Genomic DNA, 23,222 nt, shown 5'->3' on the forward strand with positions numbered 1-23,222 from the left:
GCTGCATGCCTCTTCTACAGATACTTCCATGGGCACTGTTCTTCTGAATTGGCTTCTATAATTCTCGCTCTCTCTTTCAAAACAGTCCGAACACGTGCCGCCACCAGCCAACATCCATTTACTGTCCAACTTCAAACTAACAGAACCAACTTTTCATCTTCCTCGTTTATTCATTCAACTGCCGTTTTCTGGAACAACCTTCCTTCACACGTATTTCCTGAAAATTACAGTCTACAGAAGTTCAAGTCCAATATCAACAAATATCTTCTTTCGTCTTCTCAACCTCCAACCCAAGCACGGTACTAAGTACTATAGGTTCTAATACCTCTCGTGTTTTGGGTTTTCATAAAAAAAAACCCAACAAACGACACACATTTCGCAAATATAACACCATACTGATATCTAGCAATTTTAAAGAGTTCTGTATTCATTACAGTGCACCACCATAGCGGAGTTTAACTAACGTTCAGGTGTAGCCGTAAATAAGTCACAACACATGTCCATGTCTGAAAAATGACGTAATGAACGGTTTATTCATGTAAAGTAGCCGCACTGTAATCTCGACACTGGAAAGCATAGCAGTGAGATGCCTTAAGGGACTTATAGCGGGCTTTATTATGGTGTAATCTGCACTATAATAAAATAATACAGTAAAAAGTAGGAAGGAAGCGACGTCCACGGGCATTAAAGACACGAGAAAGAAAACAAATTCTAATAACAAATAAATGAAATAAATAAAAATAACAAAAGGCAAGTTTTCCTTTAAGTGTTCATATTCGAGTGTAATTGAAAGTGATAAATTAGCTTCCAATAAGAACCGATTCATATGCCCACAGAGTATTTTAGCAATCAGCCTTTCCAGCAACTTTGTCAAGCCCTTAGAATTGTTTTTTCGCGACTTGTATTTAAAAAACTACTTATAAACTCCAGTATGTGTGACTGTACCAGCATGCACGAATGCAAAGCAGGAAAGCTACATTTAAGGTACCAAAAGGATGACAGTTACAAAGGTGTGCAATGAGGAAAGCGCGATGGCGTCAGGAAATAAATAGAACACATGCTGTGTGTTCTCTTTTTAATGCTACAACCAGTTTTTCTATTCATTCAACTGCCTCAACTCTTTTTAATGAACACCTACAACTCACTGTTGCAGTATTGAGCATTTCAAGCAGGAAATAAAACAAGTGCCTTAAAACGAACATGAAGGGACATAATGGTGGCAGCAAAAAGAAAACATCTGTAAGTGTTTTTAGAACAAGGTTCCGTGCTAATTGTACTACAGATATGGCAGCAAGAATCCATATTACTGGCTCATCTACTTTCAGTCAAGATAAACGAAAACAGGACTTGCCACGTATTTTTCCAGATTGCAACTGACCCTAATTACTATCTCTCCCTCCGATACTTTTAATAACCATCGACTGTGTCATCTGCGTTCTATCAACACAGCTGGCATAGTGTTACGGCTTTTTCATCCCATCTTACTCTTAGAACCTATCTACCTACGTCCTAAGGGTAAGATTTCCAGTTGATTCTACTTTGAACATTGCCTAACATTATTCATCTGTCCTGCCTGTCTTCACATACCACAGAAGTCGTGGCATTTCGTCCAAGGGGATGAAATGCCACGACTCATAACCTGTATCGTAGATGGAAATTATATGCACACCTGTACAGACATCTGTAGTATACTCCGCCTATCAGAACTCCGCTGTTTGACACATTGATTCCATGCATTTTAATTCGAACCCCCATATTTTCAGAAACAAATTTTATGTTTACCTTCCCAGATGGCCATAAGAAGTTCACAACTACAAGAATAAATTAGTGTAGTTTGCTTCATCTGTGGATCCAACATGCAACGTGCATAACATTATACTATATCTGACCACTCGGCTTTGGTAGTGTTCACATTTTCAGTCTTTGCATTCTGAGTTACTGGTTCCACGAGATGGTAGTGTTCTATCCTCCTATTTTAAAATCTATGTTTTTACTTAAATAAATAAATTTTCTGTTTATACTCCGGGACGACCAAACGGTCAGAGGAGTTCACGAGATAGACAGAATACAAGAAACAGCACCGTATTTAGCAGTCACGAACTTGAACCCCGGTCACTCAAGCACGTGTACTTATGTACATGTGCGCTGACCACTCTGCTACGGCGGCCGATTTTTGCCCTTACTGAAATAATGTAAATGTACGAAGATTTTACGATGTAACAACAATTGTTGAGGACTGCAGACGTGTGTGCTTTCAGCAGACATGTTTTATTAAAAAATTCTTACAAATTAAAAAAAAAAAACAATTTTTAGTTCTAAATTTTTCACTTTACTCTGACTGCAACAGGCAATTTCAGATAGGTTAATCAAAGGCGCAAGGAATTTGTAATTATGAGAAAAGCATATGTTTTGGGACATTCCCACAGCCTGAAACTATCAATCAGCTCTAAGGTGGTATTCTGAAAGAACGGTAGAATCTCCAAATTTAAAACGTCTTCGTGAAATACCTACCTTAGTCTTTATCAGCGAGGATCCCTAACATATGACTGAAGGGAAGAAGGCCCGTTGGTGTGATGAATACTGTTCATAGCGAACATAGTGTTATTGTTATGTGGTTCCTGTGGTTTCCCACACATCCACGTTAAGTACTCTGTGATGCTGCACAACATTGCAAAGCCAGTTGATGTTGGTAGTGTGGATTGTGTGAGTAGTGTATTTTTTGACTGGTCTCTTCATTACTGGGAGGCTCGATCACCAGAAAGGAGCTTCCCAACATCCGTCCAATGGTACGAGGAGCCGAGGCAGGAAATAGAAAGACAACTAACGGGCCGTCCACACTCTTTCAGGAGCAAGAGTGGAGAGGGGCCAAGGAAAGTGCAGAGAAGAGACAGGAAAATGGAAGACAGAGAAGACGACAGAGTGTAAGGCATCACCATAGGGGAAAAGGAGCAAGAAGAGTGCTAGGTGAAGTTGGGGGAGTCCTGAAGGTGGGTGGAGAGAAGACAACTTTATCCATAGCAGGCAAAGTTCAAATTAAAGCTTCAGAGATCGCCACATTGGCTATCTGTTCTCTCAGCAAGAGCTCCACTTGAGTAGGTTGGATGCACAGCTTGGGAACAAGTGTTGGAAAGTATCCCGTTTAACAAAGCGGTTGGGCCAGAAGGTGAGATGGGGGCTCGTAGTCCTGCGCTGATGGAATAGTCAACGTCAGCAAAGGTCTTCAGTACTGAATTGTTCCTGAAGACCGAAATCCCGCCCGGGGGAGGATTCTGAGCCAGCAAGAGAGCCAATGATCTAATCTCACGCTGGTGTGTAATCCAACGTCAGCATAAAATAACCTGGGGAAACGTCCAGGGGCAATGAGTCGCATCCGGGGGGGGGGAGGCCTTGGGCCAGAAAATGGTGATGTGATGGGAGATAGACCCAGAGATTAAGTGAAATAGATTCTCAGGCCAACAGTCGAGCGAACCGTGCGACTAGTTTAATCCCACGCCTAACTATACAGCGACATCAGGAAGATGTATGGTTAGGCGTGGGTCTTCGGGGTTTCCAGTAAGCATTAGCATTAGTAGAGGCATATGATTCAAGAAAGCAAGCTTATGCAGCATCAGCCAAAAAAAAAAAAAAAAAAAAAAAACCATTCCCATTTCACCCCTCCGTTCGTTCAAAATACCTGTCCAACTGAGCCTTACATTTATTTAGGCTATCAACTTCCACAACAAGGAATGGAAATCTGTTCCACCAACCAACTACCCGCTGGCCAAAGGCAAATTTACGAACATTTATCCTACATCTGCCTTTCATCAATTTGAATTTATGCTCTCTCAGATGATTATTCTGAGCAAGAGGAAGAATCCCATCAGCATTGAGCATGCTCAAACCATTCAAGGCTTTATACACCTCAATCAGATCACCTCGCAGGTGCCTGGTCTCCAGATTCTGTAATTTGCAAAACTTAAGCCTTTCTTCGTAAGAGCAACCCTTTGTTCCATTCACTAATCTTGTTGCCCTTCCCTGTACTCGTTCCAGCAGCTCTACAACCTTCTTAAAATGAGGCCTCCAGACCTGTATACAGTATTCAAGGTGTGGCCTGACCATTGCCTTATACAAGGGAATAATCACCTCCTTATCCCTGCTAGAAAAATTCCTGTATATCATTGACAACACACTATGAGCTACTTTTGCAGACCGTCTGCACTACTCAGAAAACTTCATACCTGTCTGCACAATTACTCCTAGGTCCTTTTCGTTCTCTACCACTGTCAGTGTAGTACCACAGAGTTCATACGTTGCTCTGGGATTACTGTTTCCCATATGTAGTACTTTACATTTGTCAATGTTAAACTTCATTTGCCATCTCTCAGCCCATCTCCTCAACCTTTACAGATCCTGTTGCAGCAGCATACAGTCAGTAGTGTCCTTAACAATCCTGCCAACCTTTTTATCGTCTGCAAACTTGGACATTAAGCTTGATATACCATCATCAATATCATTTATAAATATAGAAAACAACAATGGACCCAACACTGAACCCTGAGGGACTCCACCAATAACATTAGTCCACGATGAGCAGTGTCCATTGATTACCACTATCTGTCTTCTCCCACTCAACATCCCTTTATCCATAGCAGCAATTTGCCTCCAATGCCACACTGCTTCAATTTGTGCAGCAGTCTTAAATGTGCAACAGTAACGAAAGCCTTTATAAGATCAAAATGTATGATATCAAAGTTATTCCCTGCAAAGGGAATCCAGTTCCTTTGTGACCACATCATAGTATCCAATCAAACTGGTCAGACAAAACTTTCCCTTTACAAAACCATGCTGTGTCCGAGCTATAACTGAAGTCGTGTCTAGATGATCCTGCAGTGCTTCTTTAACCAGTGCCTCCATTAATTTTCCTGGAACAGAAGTTAAACTCACAGGTCTATAATTACTTGTGTTATCCTTTGATCCTCCTTTGTGAATTGGGGTCAAATTTGCACATCTCCAGTCCATGGGTACCTTCCCTGAGTCCAAAGAAGCTCTCATAATTATGGCTAAGGGTTTGCTTACTTCCTTTGCTGCCTCCTTTAATATTACTGGATAGATCCTGTCCACCACGAGTGCCTTTTTTATGTTTATCCTCAACAATTTCTCCTCCACTTTCCTCTCAGTTTTTACAAAATCATCCAGCTCACTGCCAATGTTTACTTTACCTACATCATTCTCCTTCCTGAATAACTCCTCATGCGTGAATGTAGATGCAAAATACTCGTTTAGTTTGTTAGCCATCTGAGCAGGATCCTCAACTGTTGAACCATCAATATCCAGTGGACCAATCTGATTCATCCCTTTCCTTCTAGAGTTTACATAGGTAAAGAATTATTCGTTGTTTTTCTTTGCATCCTTTGCCAAGGATTTTTCATAATCTGCCTTTGCCTGCCTAATCTCCTTTGTGACTTGGTTACAGACCATCTTATATCTATCATAGGCTTCCATGTCACCCATTAATTTATATGTATCCAATTCATTTTTTTCTCTGCCATATATCTCATTAATTCATCTGAAGTTTATCAGTTCTAGCCAGCCACACACATTTGTCTTCTTGTTGGATATCGGTATCAATACGGGTTTGAATAGTGAGGAATTTTGCTTCCTTATTCTTTTTAATGGTATGTGAAAGGCCGATAAAAGCGACGTGGGGTTCAAAGGGAATGACAATCGTACAACGAATGACAATAGTACATGCACATTGTGCATGTAATATTGTCATTCGTTGGTACCGTACTGCGGTACCATATATGATAATTGGCATCAATTGTGGTGAATATAGAAGGCGTACAGTAGGTCCTTTTAGATATCAATCCTTGTGGGTAAAGTGAGCTAACATAGTGATGTAATTTTTTTATCTTCTCTTTGATGGCTTGGAGATGGGGGATGAAAGTTCTCCGGTCGTTCAAAATTATTCCAAGGTACTTCACTGATTAGTATTTTTTTCAGTGAGGAGCCATTAAAACATATGGTAGAGGGTGTGGAGAAGTCCAGTTTGCATTTCAATAGGAGAGATCTACTATTTTCAGTGGAGACTAAGTTTATTTTCCATTGCCCATGTAGACAGGTTGGAGAGAACCACTGCAGCCCGGGTTTCTGTGGTGGCGTGGGAGAGACCCTCGGCGATGATAACCACATCATCGGCATAAGAAATCTGAGTAGTGTGTGCATGGTCCCTCAGAAGCCAGTCGTCGAGAATCATATTCCAAACAGCTGCCTCCAGGATGAGCCCTGGGGACAGCCTCTGGTAAGATGTCGGGTGATGCAGTGATATTTTGACCTTGGGGTTAGAAAAATAGCCTTTAAGGCAGTGGGTAGAAATTTCAGGTACAGTCAGTGGCTCTGGCACGCTAGAGACCGCCCGGCCACGTATCGAAGGCTCAAAAAAAAATAAAATAAATAAAATAAAACCTAAATTATTGTATTAGGGTCACCCGTAATTGATTACATTTCCGGTTTTGCTGTACGAAAAAAAAACTCAGTTTCTGGGAGAAAAACCTTGCTATCTACACCTGAGACTGACTAGCTCAGCCACGGATTGAAAAAAGCCCACAAAAATTCCTCGTGGCATCGACGGGATTCGAACCCGGGTCTTTTCCACCTGGTGTGGGGCAGGGATGTCGAAGGCTCCACTTACCCCTATTTCTGGAGGTTATTGGCGGTCGAATTATTGGAGACACGTTGGAGAAGAGGATTATTAACTTGGAATCAGGGAACACCATACCATGCCAGCAGAAATAAGACGGTTGAAAGGGGACTGGTTTATAAATGTGAGACTACCTGTTTAATGAATAGAAGAAAATGTAGGTTTGCTGCAAGGTGATGAGTAGACCAGACATTGACACAGTAGGGGGATGGTAGAGAGCTACTGTTCATCAAACGCTCAGCTGGTTTCTCAGACCGAAGGACAGATAATGAAATTATTGAGGCTATTTAAATACTGTAATGCAGTTCTATTTATATGTGTGATACGAGATGGACCATAACCCTTTATACGCCGTTTTGCCGACCGCGCTAGCCGGGTGGGTAAAGTGCCTGCCTGGTAACCAAAAGATCGCGGGTTCGAATCCCGCATCGGGCTTGGATCATAGTAGAAAACCGAAAAATCTTCGGAAGTGCAATATGGCGACAGAAGCCGATGCGCCAACACCTAACAAAAAAAAAAAGAAAAAAAAAAAATTGAATTACCCCAAGAGAGGGAGAGAGAAGTAGAAGGGAATCACCAAGAAAGAGAAGAATGATGATATCCAGCTCAGGACCCTGGGTCTGTTACGATTCAAAGTATTCTGGAATTTGAGTTGGCAGTGCAAATCTAACTCTGGCCTTTTCCACATGTGTGTGTGTGTGAGAGAGAGAGAGAGAGAGAGAGAGATTTCGTGATTTCGACGAGAATGGTACATTTCAAATGCCAATATAGTTTACATAGCGTGTAACAGATGGCAGCACTAGACATCGGAAATAAATTAATTTTCATTTCTACTTTACCCAGAGGCCAGAAGAGTTTACAACTTCATTGTAACAGTTCTATTTTAGACGGTTTAATAGAGGAGCAGCTAAGAATGGGCCGTGCACTTCTTGTGGAAGCGATGGGTTCAATCTCACAATTTGCGAAACACTGTCTACGCATGTTTCAGTATAAAAAACACAAAAACATAAAATAGTTAAAGACTAAAACTCAGAAATTATCAAAACTTTGAAAACACACAATAGAAGACCAGATTCGAAGGTGAGCTTGTTGGGGTGGGACGGGAGAGAGGGGGAGGTAAGTTCTGCGTTGTTTTTAATCATCTTGTTTTCGTAATAAACCAAGCTTTAAGATGGGAGGTTTTTTTTTTTTAAATACATGGAACATTGGCGTAATCAACTTGATTTAGAGCTGTCCCAAAACTTAAAGTAGTACCAAAAGAGGAAAAGAATTCAGCGAGTGCTTCAGAATTTAAATCCACTAGTTCTTCCTCATCGCAAGATGTACAGGAAACGAATAGGATCGTGATAGATTGGAAACAGCCAAAGGCTATCTCAAATTCGGTTATTATTGATAAATGTGAGCAGCGAGATAGTGGACACCTTGTCAAGGGTAAATAATCGTAGACATATTATTTGACACCAATTTTACGTACACGGCGCATGTTGACGTGCTTGTAAAGAGATTAAACTATTTACGTTGGATAACTAAACAACACCTTTTGCACCTGAAACAAACTGCCACAACTGCAAGATACATAAGAGGCACGAAATCCCTGAGACTGAAAGCTAACAGGCTGGAGATAGCCGATAGGTTCATACCAGCCAAGGCGCTGGAATCAAACCACAGCTTGTCTCAAATTGGAACTGACCTTGACAAACTAATAGAAGATCCGAAGTACAGGAAACAAACCGCGATGCGATTCGCTCAGGCTACTCGCCTAACAGTTCTGTGCGTCCTGAAATAACTTTGTGTACTCAATGCTGTGCTTATGTGAACAAGTGTACCACGTCTATAGTGTATTCAGTCCTTTATATTGTATTATATGTAAATCCCCTGGCGTCACTTGCTGGCCAGCCTCTGTGATCTTCGGACAAGAGAGATGACACCACCCTGTTGGCTAGTTTTACGGGGGTAACAAGAAGGGGGAAGGAGCATCTGGTGAGGACTGGGTGCGGATCGAAGTGTAGCAGTCGCCCTGCAACATTGAGTCTACACAGATAGTTACTGCTGTCTGTGTGGACTCAAACCTAAAAATCAGCGAGATACACTCCAATGCCTCTTCCTCATCGAAGAGAGAATATTCCGAAGATTATTCTGTCTTCGAAAGAATTCACCGATCAGCTGAGCCATATGTGAAAGATCATTACCGTAAAATGCAACCAGTAGAGAAATGGCGCTTTAAAGCACAGTTATGAGGATTACGTTAGGGAACCATGTCTATAGAAGAGCTAAAAGAACAGGCGATAATAAAGATATTCGCCATGAGACTTACATCGAGCAATAGTGCTTTGTTTGTTAAGAATTCCATATCAACAATAATGATTCATTCTTGGTCGTAGCTGGACTAAAAATATTCTTACTTTTTGTATTCTGATCACATACCGCCAGGGCGTATGTGTTCATCCAATATTAAATTGACCGCGTAAAATTGAATGTATCTTTAACAAAACTACACGAATTGGCATCAAATTACTTCGAATGAATTTTTTTTAGAACTTTTATGTTAATTTATATTATTTACAAGTGCTTTCCTTACAGTATTTCATTTCAAAAATTTACTCTGAAGAAATGAAAGAACTGTGTGTGGTTATTACTTAAATCTACACTCCTTACACTTTGGACCCTCTTTCCTGCTGCTTCTTGTTTCTAAAGGTGAAATTAAAACTCGAAGAAAAGAGTTAAAATGCCTTGTAGATTTAGCAAAAACCTAGAGATGCAATATTATGAAAAGACGTATTTCAGGTATGGCTCCAACCATGGCACAATCACTGGAATTGGTATGTTAAATCTCAAGAGAGTAAACTGAAGGGGACATGCTGCAAAATTAGGTAAGGTGAAGTAATCTTTGTTTTACTCACTTAAAGATTCGTTAATCGAACTTACACGACGGCTAAGCCATTTGGGACATCCTGAATGACGTCTGGCCATTCGCACTTAATTTCTTTCCTTTGCAGCGGCGGTTCTGTGATACCATTTTAAATTCCCACCTGACAATTTATACAGAGATAAAAGAAGATTCATTCAGTCTTTCGCTGCCATAACACGGATTTTATCTTCTCAGGCTAAATTCCTAACCTTCTTAATTTAATTTAACTCTTAACTTCCTAATTTACTTCAAGACACTTTTTTATTTGTGTGAATTTGAGCAGTGACATGAATAAATCGGGTTGGTGTAAGTAACGAAGCACAGAAAGCTCTGAAATTTTGTCCTGCTATCAACAAAGGACAGGATTTCTCAGTTGTTCGAGCAGCGAAATAAAAGTAATTGCAATAAATAGGTAGAAAGGATTGTAATACTGCAATATGGCCACCAGGCCACGCCACTGGTTAAGTGAAAGAAACCAGGATTAAGTGGTATGATTCAGCGCAACAAGGAACTTAACAACAGGAATCAGAGAATAGAAAACAATTCGCTAAACTTTTAATGACTGTTTATCATGAAATAATGAGAGCGATGGTTGTTATCCAAATGTGTGTGTGTGTGTGTGTGTGTGTGTGTGTGTGTGTGTGTGTGTGTGTGTGTGTGTGTGTGTGTGTGTGTGTGTGTGTGTGGCTATATAATTTGAATCACACCGGATATTATTCTGAACAGGAAATCCTCTAAGCAACTTTGACTTATTGTGTGCACTCGAATATTAAATCCATCCACACTCCTCTTATTAAGAAAATCGTCTCTTGATTTTATTTGAAACGCAGCAGTCATTGCAACTGATGTGGTGCTGTAAAGGAAAAGGACTAGACCAATTACGTTTCTCATAGTTGTACTCTGTAGTGTTCCTTATTAGTTATATCTTATTTAATCCTTTTTAATGATGTATTCTTTATCTTAAAAGGGCTAAAATATCCTTCTTTTTATGTTCTGATCACGCTAGGGTCTTCGTTTCACTGAATCTGAAATTAGCTGTGTAAAATTGAGTGTAGTTTTGAAAAGAGTTGTACCCTGGACTTATGAAAATGCACTATAATCGAATTTTTTTAAAGAAGATGATGTTAATTTATGATATTCCAAATAAATTATTTTCTTTAGGTATATATATGTATGTACGTCCGCCAATGGTTTTCTCCCAGGTTAACAACATCATATCACTGTTAGACACATATCATATCAACATTGGCATTCGCCTTCTATTTTGTCTTCCATTGGCAGGGTCTGGCCCCTTAACCGCTCGGCCACCCTGGCATCCGTTAAAAAGTAAGCGGCGGTGCCTTAACCTTATATGTATTAGGCCCAGAGGCCAGTCCGTCCTTATCAAGGGGAGTGTTAACCTTCTCTCCTTTCATACAACACAGAGAATCTGGAATGAACTGTGGGTACATCGTATATACTTACTGGGCACGGCTCCATAAACTCCAAACTCTTTCAATTTGGCTTGTCTGACACCAATCTCTGCTTGTGTGGTGCTGAGGAAACCTGAACGCACATTCTGTATCGCTGCAGCCTGTACCACGATGAGAGAATCTACACTACAAGCTGCTGTCAGCAACTTCTCTGAAGGAAACGAAGTGGCGCTGATTGAAAATTCTCAATCGTTCTCAGATCTACAACAATTCTGCTCTGCTGTTTTCACCAAAAGAAAGCAACTTTTCTCAAGTCTATCAACATATCAACAACAAGGAACCAACCCAACACCTGCAATGTCTATCGATATCTCTTAAAACTGATATCACCCGCCGTCTGCTTTTTTTTTTTAGCTGGCACCCCAGTTTAGGCAGCTGTGGGTACGCGATTAGCTAGCACCCATTGGTATAGCACTACCTCCAGTGGGTGCGGTTTTCATTCTTCCTAGGACAGAAAAAGACTGCTGTCTTGTGGTTCCTTGTGCCACAATTTATACTTCTGATTAGTTGCGTGATGTGATTTGCTGTGTGGACATGTTATATGTTCACTTCACTTATGACATTGTAATTAACATGATTCTATGTATATCATTGCATATAATATGTACGTATGTATGTACATAGCGGATTTGCCAGTTTCTGGCAAGGGGCCGCTTGTTGTTTTTGTTAAAAATGTTCAAATATACATAGGAATATTTTAATTTTAACAATGGGATAAAAATGCAACACTTTCATATGCGCGAACCAAGAATATTTTTTTTTCTGGGCATCTTTCATATTATTTATTCCTTCCTCCACCCGGCGTGTAGCAACAAACATAACATTCAGTGCTTGAGCTACACTCCATGGCTGAGTTAGTCGATCCCAGGCGTATATAGTAAGGTTTTTTTCGTCCAGCAAAACAGGCAAATCGACCAGAGAACACACGCAATTTACAGAGACAAATACGGGTTTATGTATTAAATTACGGATGACCCTAATATATAATAGTGCTTCAGTTACAATATGTGGGAGACGGATAGCCTATGTGATATGTATGGGAAAAAAATAAATGAATAATAATTGCCTGATTAATATTGGCGTGAGTTACTGTCCCGTGCATGAAATTCAATTCTACACTGGTTGGTGGACAGAAGTTTAGAAATAAGTTATGTTCATGATATAAATGATATGAGGAATAAATGAAAAGTGCAATTTTCTGTAAACTTATTAACAATCAATGAAATTCACTTTGAAGTACACAATAAAAACAAGTCATTTGTAAAATATGCAAAATTAGCTCGTGCTTATTTGAAAATAAGCATCGAGCAGAGGAAGCTGTAGATTTTAATTGAGGATATTATTCTTCCTTCTTCAAGTTCTCTGCCCTCAGACAAGTTCAGGGCTCTACTGACGCCATTTTTCTCTATCTTGTGCTTTCCTTTTAATTCCTGAATAATTTCCTCTTCCTACACAATCCATCATTCCGATTCTCCTTCTTCCAACAGAATAATTTCTTCTTCTTCAGCTGCTCAGGAGATATAGGCAGGACCGACGAGTAGTAGTACGATAATGAAGTAGTCATTTTACATTTATTTAGTTTCTTGATTAGTCAATTCTCCTTAATATCACCTAACTTCTCACAGAGGAGAGAAATCGCAAAATTGTCCTCCAACACTGATCCTTTCAGTGCCAATCACTTCAACCAATAATCCAGAAAGTGATTTTATCACCTGAACAGGAAACAGCAGGGTTTCAATCAATGATTACAAAGGAGTAATGGGAGGCTCGAGGCATCTCTGACAGAATACCACAGTGAGAGAGAGAAAGGGAAAGGAAGAAAGAAATAAAGAAATAAAGAAAACTTTTACAGTCGAAAAGAAATCACATGTTGACACACAGGCCTGCAGGGAAACAGGTTTTTCAGTATAAGACACAAAAAGAACTGCTGTAATTTTCCGTTATTTTTCTCGATAATTGCGTACCCCCAAGCTGAAGCTGAAGCTGTAAATGCAAAATGATTCTGCCCATATATCATCTCCTGTGCCAAAATTAGTTACTAATTAACATAATTAATGTAAAATACATTACTACTTCCAGTTGGAGATAAAAATGACTGATTAGTGTGAGAGAACCTAAGAGAAGTGTCAGTGCAGCCAATAGCTTTTTTTATTGTGCACATTTTTAGCAACAAATACTAAAGAAATGTTTTTAAGTACATTTTGGTGTGTTGTATTTCTCACGGTTTCTCATCTATCCACCACTTACTGCTACAGAATAAATAACTTTCTTTCTGATACGAAATACTGCGCCTAACATTCGTTACTGGTCATTACACGCAGATAGATAGATAGATCTATGGCAGAAGTATTTCCTGTGGGAAAATGCACATGAGTATGTGCACCTGTGTTCAGAACAGTTAGATTGTGTGTGTCCAGTAATGTTTCTATTAGCTGCCCTCTTTTATCCATATGTAGACTTCCCCACAAAGGGTGGTGTCCGTTAAAGCAACCATCAAACAAATAGGAGGTGGTATCTGGGCAAGGAGATCATCAAATTCTCTGAGTATAAATGTTTAATTAGGCGGAAGATAAATAGAAACAAGTGATAAAATTATTCCAAGTTCTATGCGTACAGCAACAACTTCTAAATTAGTTTGCAAGGGGATTTGCATAGATGGAGTATTAACGGATCTTAAAACCGCTGCATTCCTGTCACGTCTGAACAAAGTATATTTTTTTATAGAGGGTGTCACTTGTGGAGTTAAAACGTTTCCTGTAAGCAAATACCTGCAGGATTAAGATCTCGTATTGGGTCATAGAGCTCATCTGTATTTGTACGTAGTCCTCGACAATTCCACTGTAAAATGCAATGCATTATTTAGTCTTAGTGGTAGGGTGATCTGGTTGCTTTTTAGAGGCAGTAGCCTTATGGCGATCTTTTTTTGGAAAGTTAGGATGTCCAGTGTCCATATCTTCTTCAACATAAATTTTTAGGTTCTTCTTGTGTTGTGCCATCTATGTCTATTACTGCTGTATTAGTCTGGTTCTTAGCAGAGGATTCAGCTTTTGAAGCCCTGGTCTCACTTTGGGACTTGATGCCACTAGTGGAGGGGACGGAAATGGGAGTATTACATGTCTGATCTTTATTGCTTTGCTTCACAGACGACCGAGGAACCGAAAGCAGAGATCTAGCCCATTCAGAAAGCGATTTTTAGGTGGAATTGAGTCATTGGTTTGAGTCACAACTGTGCGATATTTCTTTATAACATTAGCATATGTATGTACTGGATTATCTTTCACTATTTGTTTTCTGGCTTCTTGATAAGTCACTAATACGTCGATATATAAGACAGCTTTAAAATTTTCATCTTTAGTGCTTCAAAGGTTGACTTATATGCCAGGATATACGCTATTCATGCAAAATGTATACGTAGCAAGAAGAACAATGACAAATGATCGTATTTATTTCAAAATAATGTTACATTCAGAATTCTGTGTAATTTATATCTAATTACTAATTAGATATAAAGATCTATTTCTTAGGCCTCATCATTTAGACAATACAATACAATACATATTTGCGTAATATAATATGAAAACCAGTCTTTAATCCTGACATCACAGAAATCATTTCCCTTTAAAGAGATGGGAACATCATCCTCTCAGCGACACCAGAATGTCCAGAAGCAGCTCTTCCCAGGTGGACAGCAGGTTAAACCTCCCGGACAACAAACACCGTCTGGAATAGGGCACCCACACCAATTGTCATATGTTCCTGGAGAGCTCACCTTTGTGGCTTTCAAAGCAGACTGGACAAGGGGAGTGATTGGCTTTCTCGGTTGCAGCGGGAAATCGCAAGTACCAGCAGTAGTATTGCAAGAGGAACCTTGAGGACAGCAGAAGTTAGAGTTTTCACAGCACACCGCATTTTGATGAGGACAGCAGCCATCTTGCAAATCTATACCCTGGCAGCGCGTGGCGTCTGAAATTGGAAACAGAGAATTGTGATAATGTTTCTAATTGTGACCTGATGACATTTTAACACCAACTTAAGCTGATTCATTTGTTAGTATATTTTATATTAATTTGATTAATGCAATAATAGTAATTTTAATCTGAACACTGAAGATGCAAACACTGACGCTTTTTAAAAAGTTAAATACTTCTTCGGCTTCTTTAAGACGTAGTCTGGTGTAAAATGAGAAAGTTAAGTTTTCAGCAGAGGAAATGTCACCATTTCCCTGTAATAATTTAGAGAAAATGAAGTATTACTATTTTGGGAGATTCTCGCAATATTCAAAGAAAAATACATTCAGTGGAATAATTAAATAATCAATCGTTAAATTGTTAAATAAAATATTAATTTTCAAATGTACTTTATAAATGTTTACGAAACGTACCTTCGGGACAGTAATTCTTGTCTTTGGGAAGAACATTTCCAGCAGCCAGTACACACAGAAGACCAAACACAAGTGGAGCCAACATCTTCATGGGTAATCCTGCAAATCAAAATAATATTTGATTTTAATGGCATCACATGTTCATGACTGTATTCCAGCTCTGAAACAAAAAACTATTCTGCTCGGGTCTCTTCGGTGTAATTTGTAACATGATGGTAGATTCTTCTGATGGTACAACAAAGTATTTCAAGTGCGTACGTTGCCTATAATTTATATTTTTATTTTACTTTCAGTTTTTTGAGCTTACGTCTACGTACATTTCGCGGTGCATAATGTTGCAGACAAATGGTACGCAAACTGTGAAACAATTTATTGTCTTTCTGAACCTTTTAGGTTAATATGAAGACATAATCTGTTCAACAAAACTACAGCCGGGAATTCGAGCACAGTGAAATGAATGTTGTGTACAAGTTCTGTACAATATCATAATTACACATTTTTGCTGCTGTACAGTGTTGAGAATTCAGGCAGCATGCTTGACGTTGCAGTTCTTGACTTTCCTTGGAATCCAGAGAGAGGTTGGGTTAGGTAAGATGCGGCAGGCAAAGAAACTAAGGCTAAGAAGAGTAAGAATAACGTGTTTGCAATTGCAGTTTTTCTTCACTCGGTTTGCTGTTTCATTATCGAGAAACTGCGTTCCCTGGAGATAGAAAAAATAAACATTCGGCCCTCTGCTGACAGCGACGAACTCAGCCGCTTTCTGAAAATTATGCGTCATTGAAGGGATTTGAACTCACGCCTTTTCAGCATGGTGCAGGTGGACAGTGATTATTCTATAAAGTGTAATTTCTTCATTGATGTTGTTATATAAATATTTTTTCACCATATTTGACTGGCTGCTATATCCCTTAAATTGCGATCTTCATTTGAGCAAAGAATTTGTTGATCACCGAAAAGTACATTAATACAGAAATGGTAAACATAAACAGATAATTAGGGCTGTACAAAGGGAAAGGGGTGGTATGCCCTGGATATGACGCATTCGGGCGCCGCCACAGGAGCTTCAAAAGCGTTTTTAAGTGTTTATAACATAACCATAGCAAAAGAAAGGGAGCTCCAAGCCAACATGAAAAATTGATTTTCGGATTTTTGTGGCGATAATGCACTCAAGTTTCTTAAACTACTCGAAAAGAACATCGGCAGCTGAAATTTTGTTCACCAGAAAGGAGCAGGTATTTGATGATGGTGAAGGAATTCTTCAAGTTCATGTTAAAATATTCCAAGAAACTCCAGTGAATCTACAAATACTTGAGATTGATTGTAATGAGAGAGAGAGTTGATAACTGTTCAGACAAGAAATTAGAAGCAAATATCACACAAAGAAAGGATACTCAACATTCAAAAAGAATCGCTCTGTGTTTTCTGAAATCTAGAAGTAAGAAATAATTTATCTTAACTACACAGGTATTTTACTACCTACCTTTACTGAATGATCTGGAACACAGTTTCTTGTAGGTTTTCTTTGCTCAGAATAAAATCCAATGTGTGGAATTCAATTTATATAGGCAGAAGTATTTTGATAATGCCCATCGCCATATCAGGACAGCGAGATAGCACTATAAATAATTATCATTTAATCAAACTTTCTGAAGGGCGAATTACTTCCTTTTCTGCTATCCTCGTTGCTAAGTTCCTTGTTACACCGAATGATATCATCCAACACAGTTACAAACGTTGAAGTCATTGGTTTAAGAGTGACCTGTCCTCAACAGATTAAAATGATTTTGGAGATAAGGGGGATAAAAAGATACGAGAAATGACACTAGGTGAACGGAAACTACCCAGTTCATTGTTTTTACAAGGAAACGTTTAACCGAAGAAGGAAGTTCCCACTGCAATGAACTTCGATTACATTTTACTTTGTAAACATTGGCAATGCGTATTGATAGCAAATAGGTGAACATAGAAATCGATAACAACGAATGGATTGACAGCTGCAAAATAATGATTTTTTCTCATCGGTTCAAGGAGAGAAAAATGAGATGTGGGCAACTATAGAATAATTTGTAGCACAATAAAATTTACAACGAAACATTAAAAGCTGCACTGTTTTAAATAGTCAATGGTGGGTACTGTGTGTTAGATGGCCTTGTGGAGCTTAGTAAGGATGTTGTTGTTGTTGAAATAAAGTTTTAGGAGCATCAGCTACTAAGGTCATATTGCTCTGTATATAATTTCTGTAAATTGAGTGTGTTCTGTGGTCAGATTTCTATTTTGTGAACTCCGGGAGAAAAACCATGCTACCCTCGCCTGAGACCCACTAACCACCACTTTGTGACAAATGACTTTGCGCGGCAAGGATCAGTTCCAATATTCAAATAGATCCCTTGCATCTTTTGATTTTTGTAGATATTCTCATTGCAAAAGTTGTGTGGGTTGATCCGAAGAGCACTTGTTTTTCAGAGTGGTTGTACAGGCTGGCCGGTGAGTGAGATATCCACTATCTTCGTCTTTCTTCTTGCCTGCATCGGTGGATGTTATATCTCATATATCACATGTAGTCCTCTGTTTGGTGACTAACCGAGAGAGAGAGAGTGGTGTTAAGTTATTCTCAGCTAGAACCAGACCTCGCGGTCACTTCAAGATTTGAATAGAATATAGAAGCCTCTCCATCATCCAGCTTTCATACTAATGTATCCTTTAATGTGAATTTTTTAACAAGCAGTCTCTGACTACGATATACAACCAAATCCTGACGAATGGTTGATTGGTAATGACAGATAAGTCTTGGTGCTAGCGATGACAAAGAGAAAAGAGAAGTAAATCGCCTCTAACCAAGTCATACCCAGATATGTGTGGTTTTGGATGAAGGGTTTTCTTTGAATAATTAAATGAATACTTCGTTTTTATTTCTTAGCTTGGAAAATGTAGTTTGAGGTCTTAGTAGGATTATCGGATAATCCTGTTTAATGTAAGTAATATTTCTTGCCTTTAATTTGGAAATTTGTATTCAGAATAATAGCTTCAACTTGTTCATAGTCTTTAGACGTAAAACAAAGTGTTTTCTTCAACACAAACACTGTATTAGATATTACAGTTGTTTTTTGAATCGAGATTGGTTCGAAATCAGCATAAACAAAAGATGCAACGTTTAATTTTGAAATAAATTTCGAGCTTAAGTTGCAGGGCCTCAGATTATAAACGTCGCAATCATTTTTTACTTCGAAAAAATAGGTAGTGCTTTGATTTTAATTACCAGCTGGCTCGTGAGGACTGCTCAATAGATTCGTCACTGCTCAATGTTTTTATGGATCGCAGAACGAGGTACCTAGCAGTACTTGGTTTTTCGGGAGAAAAAACCAAGTAGTCCTAGGCTGAGACCGTCCAACTCGACCACGTTGTGAAAAAGGGTTCTGTAAGGGATCCTGTTTCACTATTAAAATAGACCCCTTATACCTTCTGCTTTCTGTAGGTCTTCTTATTACAAAAGATTTGTGGGTCGATCTGCAGAGCGCTACTGACCTCTGTTTTCAGCGTGATCAGTTAGTCTGGTCGAGTGAGGTAACCACTCACCTTTGTATTCATTCTAGCCTGCATTAGTGGATGATATATCCACTAAGACATAGCAGATGCAGCCATCTGTTTGGCGACTGACATAGAGAGAGAGAGAGAGAGAGAGAGAGAGAGAGAGAGAGAGAGAGAGAGAGAGAGCGAGCTTCTCAGCTAGAAGCTGACTCTGCTGGATCACTTCGAGATTTGAATAGACTATAGAAACCATCTCATCATCCAGCGTTCCATGCTCATGTATTTTTAAATGTGAATTTAAGCGAACCGTATCATGGTAGCCTACCTCGACATCGGGATAATAAACGTTTTGAACTATTTAATAAGTAGCTCTGTTCAACACCAAAAATGTTTCTGGCTTGAAAATAGTAAATTTTCCCATGAGAAAAAGGAGTATAACATTGAAACACTTAGTTACCTCCCGGTGCCACGATATAGCCCCTCTTATGATTTAGGGGAATATTGGTGAATACTAGGGAATTTTGGAGTCTAGAGAATAGGTAGATTGGTAATACTGAAACAGGAACCAATAAGCTTTGCTTTGCTTTGTATTTAGTTATTTATTTATTTATTTATTTGTTTTTTTCCACTTAGAAACGCCAGTTGATTCCTCTTGTGAAACCAGCCTACTAACGTTATTTTGGCTGTAAGATAGGCGATGAAGACAAACCCTGGGCACCTGATATTTGCTGCAGCACATGTGCTGTAAGTCTCCGTGGATGGTTGAATAACAAAGGACATTCAATGCCTTTTGCCATCCCAATGATTTGGATGGAGCCTTCAAATCATGTGAATGACTTATTTCTGCATGGTGCCTCCTCTTCAGCATGGCATGTCAAAAAAAAAAAAAGAAAAGAAAAAAGGAAGTGAAGTGTGGAATACCCCAACATACCGTCAGCTATTCGAACAGTGGCACATATGGGCGGTCTGCCTGTACCTCACCCTACAGAAGAGTACACTTTCTGGAGTCTGATGAAGAAGGGGACATTATGAGGAATGATGGTCAACCTGGGCCAGGACCTGAGTCGCCGAGTGAGTCACACAGAATCACTCAAGGTGAACTAAGTGATCTAATTCGAGACTTAGATCTATTGAAAGATAAAGCAGAACTTCTGGATTAAGGATCGAACAGTGGAATCTTCAGCAACCAAATGTCAAGGTGTCCGTGCGTGCAGGAGCAGGCAGAATGTTTTGACACCATATTTTAAAAATGAAAGCAACTTTGTTGCCTGCTGTGATGTCAATGGTTTGATGACAGCTTTGAATGTGGAGCACAATCCACAGGCCTGGAGGCTATTCACAGACTTATCAAAGCTAAGTTCAACTGTGATTCAACTGTGACAAAAAGAGATCAGCTGTGACTAATCTAATGGACACCCTATTTCGGATCCAAACGACTCTGAACGCCAAAGAACAGATTGATGTAGTATTTTTAGATATTAAAGCTGCTTTCGATAATGTCTCAATCAATTCCTTGATGACAATACTTAAAAGGCATTTCAGAATACAGAGAGGCCTATTAAAAGTCATCGTTTCCATTCTGAAACAAAGGCATTTGAGAGTGGAACATAGAACCTTCCAATCGAACCACGTCGTCTACAGAGGAGTCGCCCAAGGTGGCGTCCTTTCTGCACTATTTGCTGCCGCTTTAGACCCCTTCCTCTCTACGCATCCTGACTGCAGCTCTTACGCAGATGATATAAAACTCTTCATCTCGTCAAAACACGGTGACAAATCTGACGCAATCAACGCCCATGCCACTGCCCTAATAGAAGAACTTGACCATTATCTTGAGAATATTGGCCTATCCATAAATCCGACCAAGTCAGCACAAATGTCTTTCACCAACTTGTAGAAGATGAACATAGACATCTACATCAATGGTATTAGAGTCCAAAAGGTTTCTCATCACACTGATCTAGGGCTCACCTGGGATGAAGGCCTGAACTTCCAACAGCACTTTGCCAACACTAAAGCAAAAACTCTGTCAGCAATGTGGGCGATACGATAGGAACTTACTGAAGTAAACAACCAAAAACGTGCTACTCACTACATACAAACATGTCTTGTTCCGATTCCCATGTATGCCTCGACGATCTGGTCCTCTGCGTCCCTCACTAACATCAAAAAATTCATGGGTATCGAGTACTGGATTTTAAGGTGGTTGAACCGTGTTAGTCGCTACCCTTTCACCATCTCGAGATCAATCATGTATGCTAACCTTGGTTGCACTTCTTGGAATCAGTTGCTCATTACAGGAAATCTGCGTAATCTCTGTCAACTCCTCACCGATCGCCTTGACGCTCCAAATGTCCATAATCTTGTTGTAGGCACTAGGCTTTCCCGCGCCCTTTGCAATAGTGCATGGATTCCCCTAAGAAGCTTATTACAGAATTTAATTATGCTTAGAAGATGTTGTTTTCCGTCTAACATCCTCCAAACGTACAACACCCTGAAGATTGATCCCCACAAGTTCTGTGATGAGAAAGCGTACAGATCTGAGAAGATACAGGACATGTACCACCACATACAACTGTAGAAGTTTCCTGATTATTTCCTTCAGGATGGAATCTCCGATCAACTCTACTTTGCTGAAGAATTAATTTGTTTTAAATCATTATGTGTTTTGTATATATATGTATTAGCTGTATATATGCATATATTAGGACGCGAATGTGTTTATATGTCTCTACCTTTTGCTTGTGTCACTGTATATATTTGTATCTGCGTTATTTGCTCACTTTAGATGTTATTTTGTTGGAATATAGAAACTAATGTTTATAATATTAATAGAAACTAATGTTTCTATAAAATAGGAATAATAATAATATGCGTAATTTATGTATGATTTCTATGTTTGCTCTCTAAGTTATAATGTACAAATGTATACAGCACCCTCCTAGCTGAAGGCTGTTCAGGGGTGAAGCATATATAATAAATTGAATAAATAAATAAATAAATAAGTTTAAAAGCTGTTTTGCTCCATAATGGCAACGCCCTTCCTTCAAATCCTCTAGGACATTCTCTGCCGAAAATCGTCTGCGTGGGTAGAACAGTGGTATCGTCACCGTCCTCCCCACACCGGGTGGAAAAGGCCTGGGTTCGAATCCCGTCGATGACGCGAGAACTTTAAAGGGCTTTTTTCACTCCGTGGCTGAGTTAGTCGGTCTCAGGCGTAGATAACAAGATTTCCCCTCCAAAAATTGGGGGGGTTTTCGTCCAGCAAAACAGGCAAATCGACCATTGAACACACGCAATTTACAGTCATAGTATACAATGCACGGCAGATGAATTTAAATATTCGAGTGGCCTAATATAATAGTTTGGTTTTTGTGCCGAAAATCGACAGCAGAACACAAACAATTTATAGACAGTACACACGGAGCAGTATGGCCTCAGTCGCTGATCCTCCCAGAAACCTTAATACAACTACCAATTAGTTTTCTTCATGATCCCTATCATTAAAAGTGGTTTCATGGTGCTCTCTGTGTATTTAAGGCCAAAGGAAGTAAGGCTATGCGGCGTAATAATATTGTGGCTGTAATTACGTCCGTTCTTGGGTCGGTTTGCTGTTTGTTAGACTAAAAATCATGCAACTGTCGCTTGAAACCGACTAACTTAGTGATGTTGTTAAAACAAGTCCATAAAAATTCCTCGCGTCACTGATGAGATTCGAAATTGGATCTCATTCTTTCCCCAGCTCCATCAGTCAATATTTGTTTGGGGACAGAAGGAGATATGAAATGTAAGATAAATTGGTAAAATAGTAATCGTTATAGCATTAATAGGGACAAGGGTTGCCGCAGTCACGCGATTTTCGAGTCCCTAAAATGAGGGACTCGAAAATCGCTTCTCACCACTCACTGCAGGAGTTGCTTTGTTACATGTTCTCTTGTAATGTTCATAAAAATTAGAATCACGTAATACCTTTTAACTGTCCCATGATTTTTTCTTTTGCTCTATAAAACTCTGACACTCCATCCATCCTCCATTTTGGCATCTTATGTTTATGAAATCTGATCACTAGAATGAATATGTTCGTGACTTTGAGAATAAATACCCTGAACACACACATATATATATATATATATATATTTCGACTGTGTCTATATTTGTCCACGGCAGCACATGACCATAACCGGGGTAGGAGTGCGCGACTGCAATTTTAGAAATATATATATCTTATAAAACTGCTATAAAACACACGTTTATCTGGGA

At 39.3% G+C, this 23,222-nt stretch overlaps 1 protein-coding gene and 1 non-coding gene across 2 annotated transcripts in view; both read right to left on the reverse strand.

The window, feature by feature from the left end:
* The window catches only part of LOC150079301 (progranulin-like), an 87,447-nt gene that overhangs the window by 19,299 nt on the left and 44,926 nt on the right, over nt 1-23,222 (reverse strand). Inside the window, exons 9-11 of the mRNA XM_090383025.1 lie at nt 15,441-15,539; nt 14,829-15,022; nt 13,828-13,897 (exon numbers count right to left, since the gene is read on the reverse strand). Of these exons, the coding sequence (XP_090239151.1) occupies nt 13,828-13,897; nt 14,829-15,022; nt 15,441-15,539 (363 nt within the window). The remainder of the gene's footprint in view (nt 1-13,827; nt 13,898-14,828; nt 15,023-15,440; nt 15,540-23,222) is intronic.
* On the reverse strand, nt 10,910-11,009 carry LOC150079302 (U6atac minor spliceosomal RNA). The gene has a single exon (XR_016547596.1). It is a non-coding gene; the product is annotated as a U6atac minor spliceosomal RNA (small nuclear RNA).

Source organism: Mastigoproctus giganteus, chromosome 10, assembly GCF_048544385.1.
Source record: "Mastigoproctus giganteus isolate SK-2022 chromosome 10, ASM4854438v1, whole genome shotgun sequence".
NCBI classification, from domain to species: Eukaryota; Metazoa; Arthropoda; class Arachnida; order Uropygi; family Thelyphonidae; genus Mastigoproctus; species Mastigoproctus giganteus.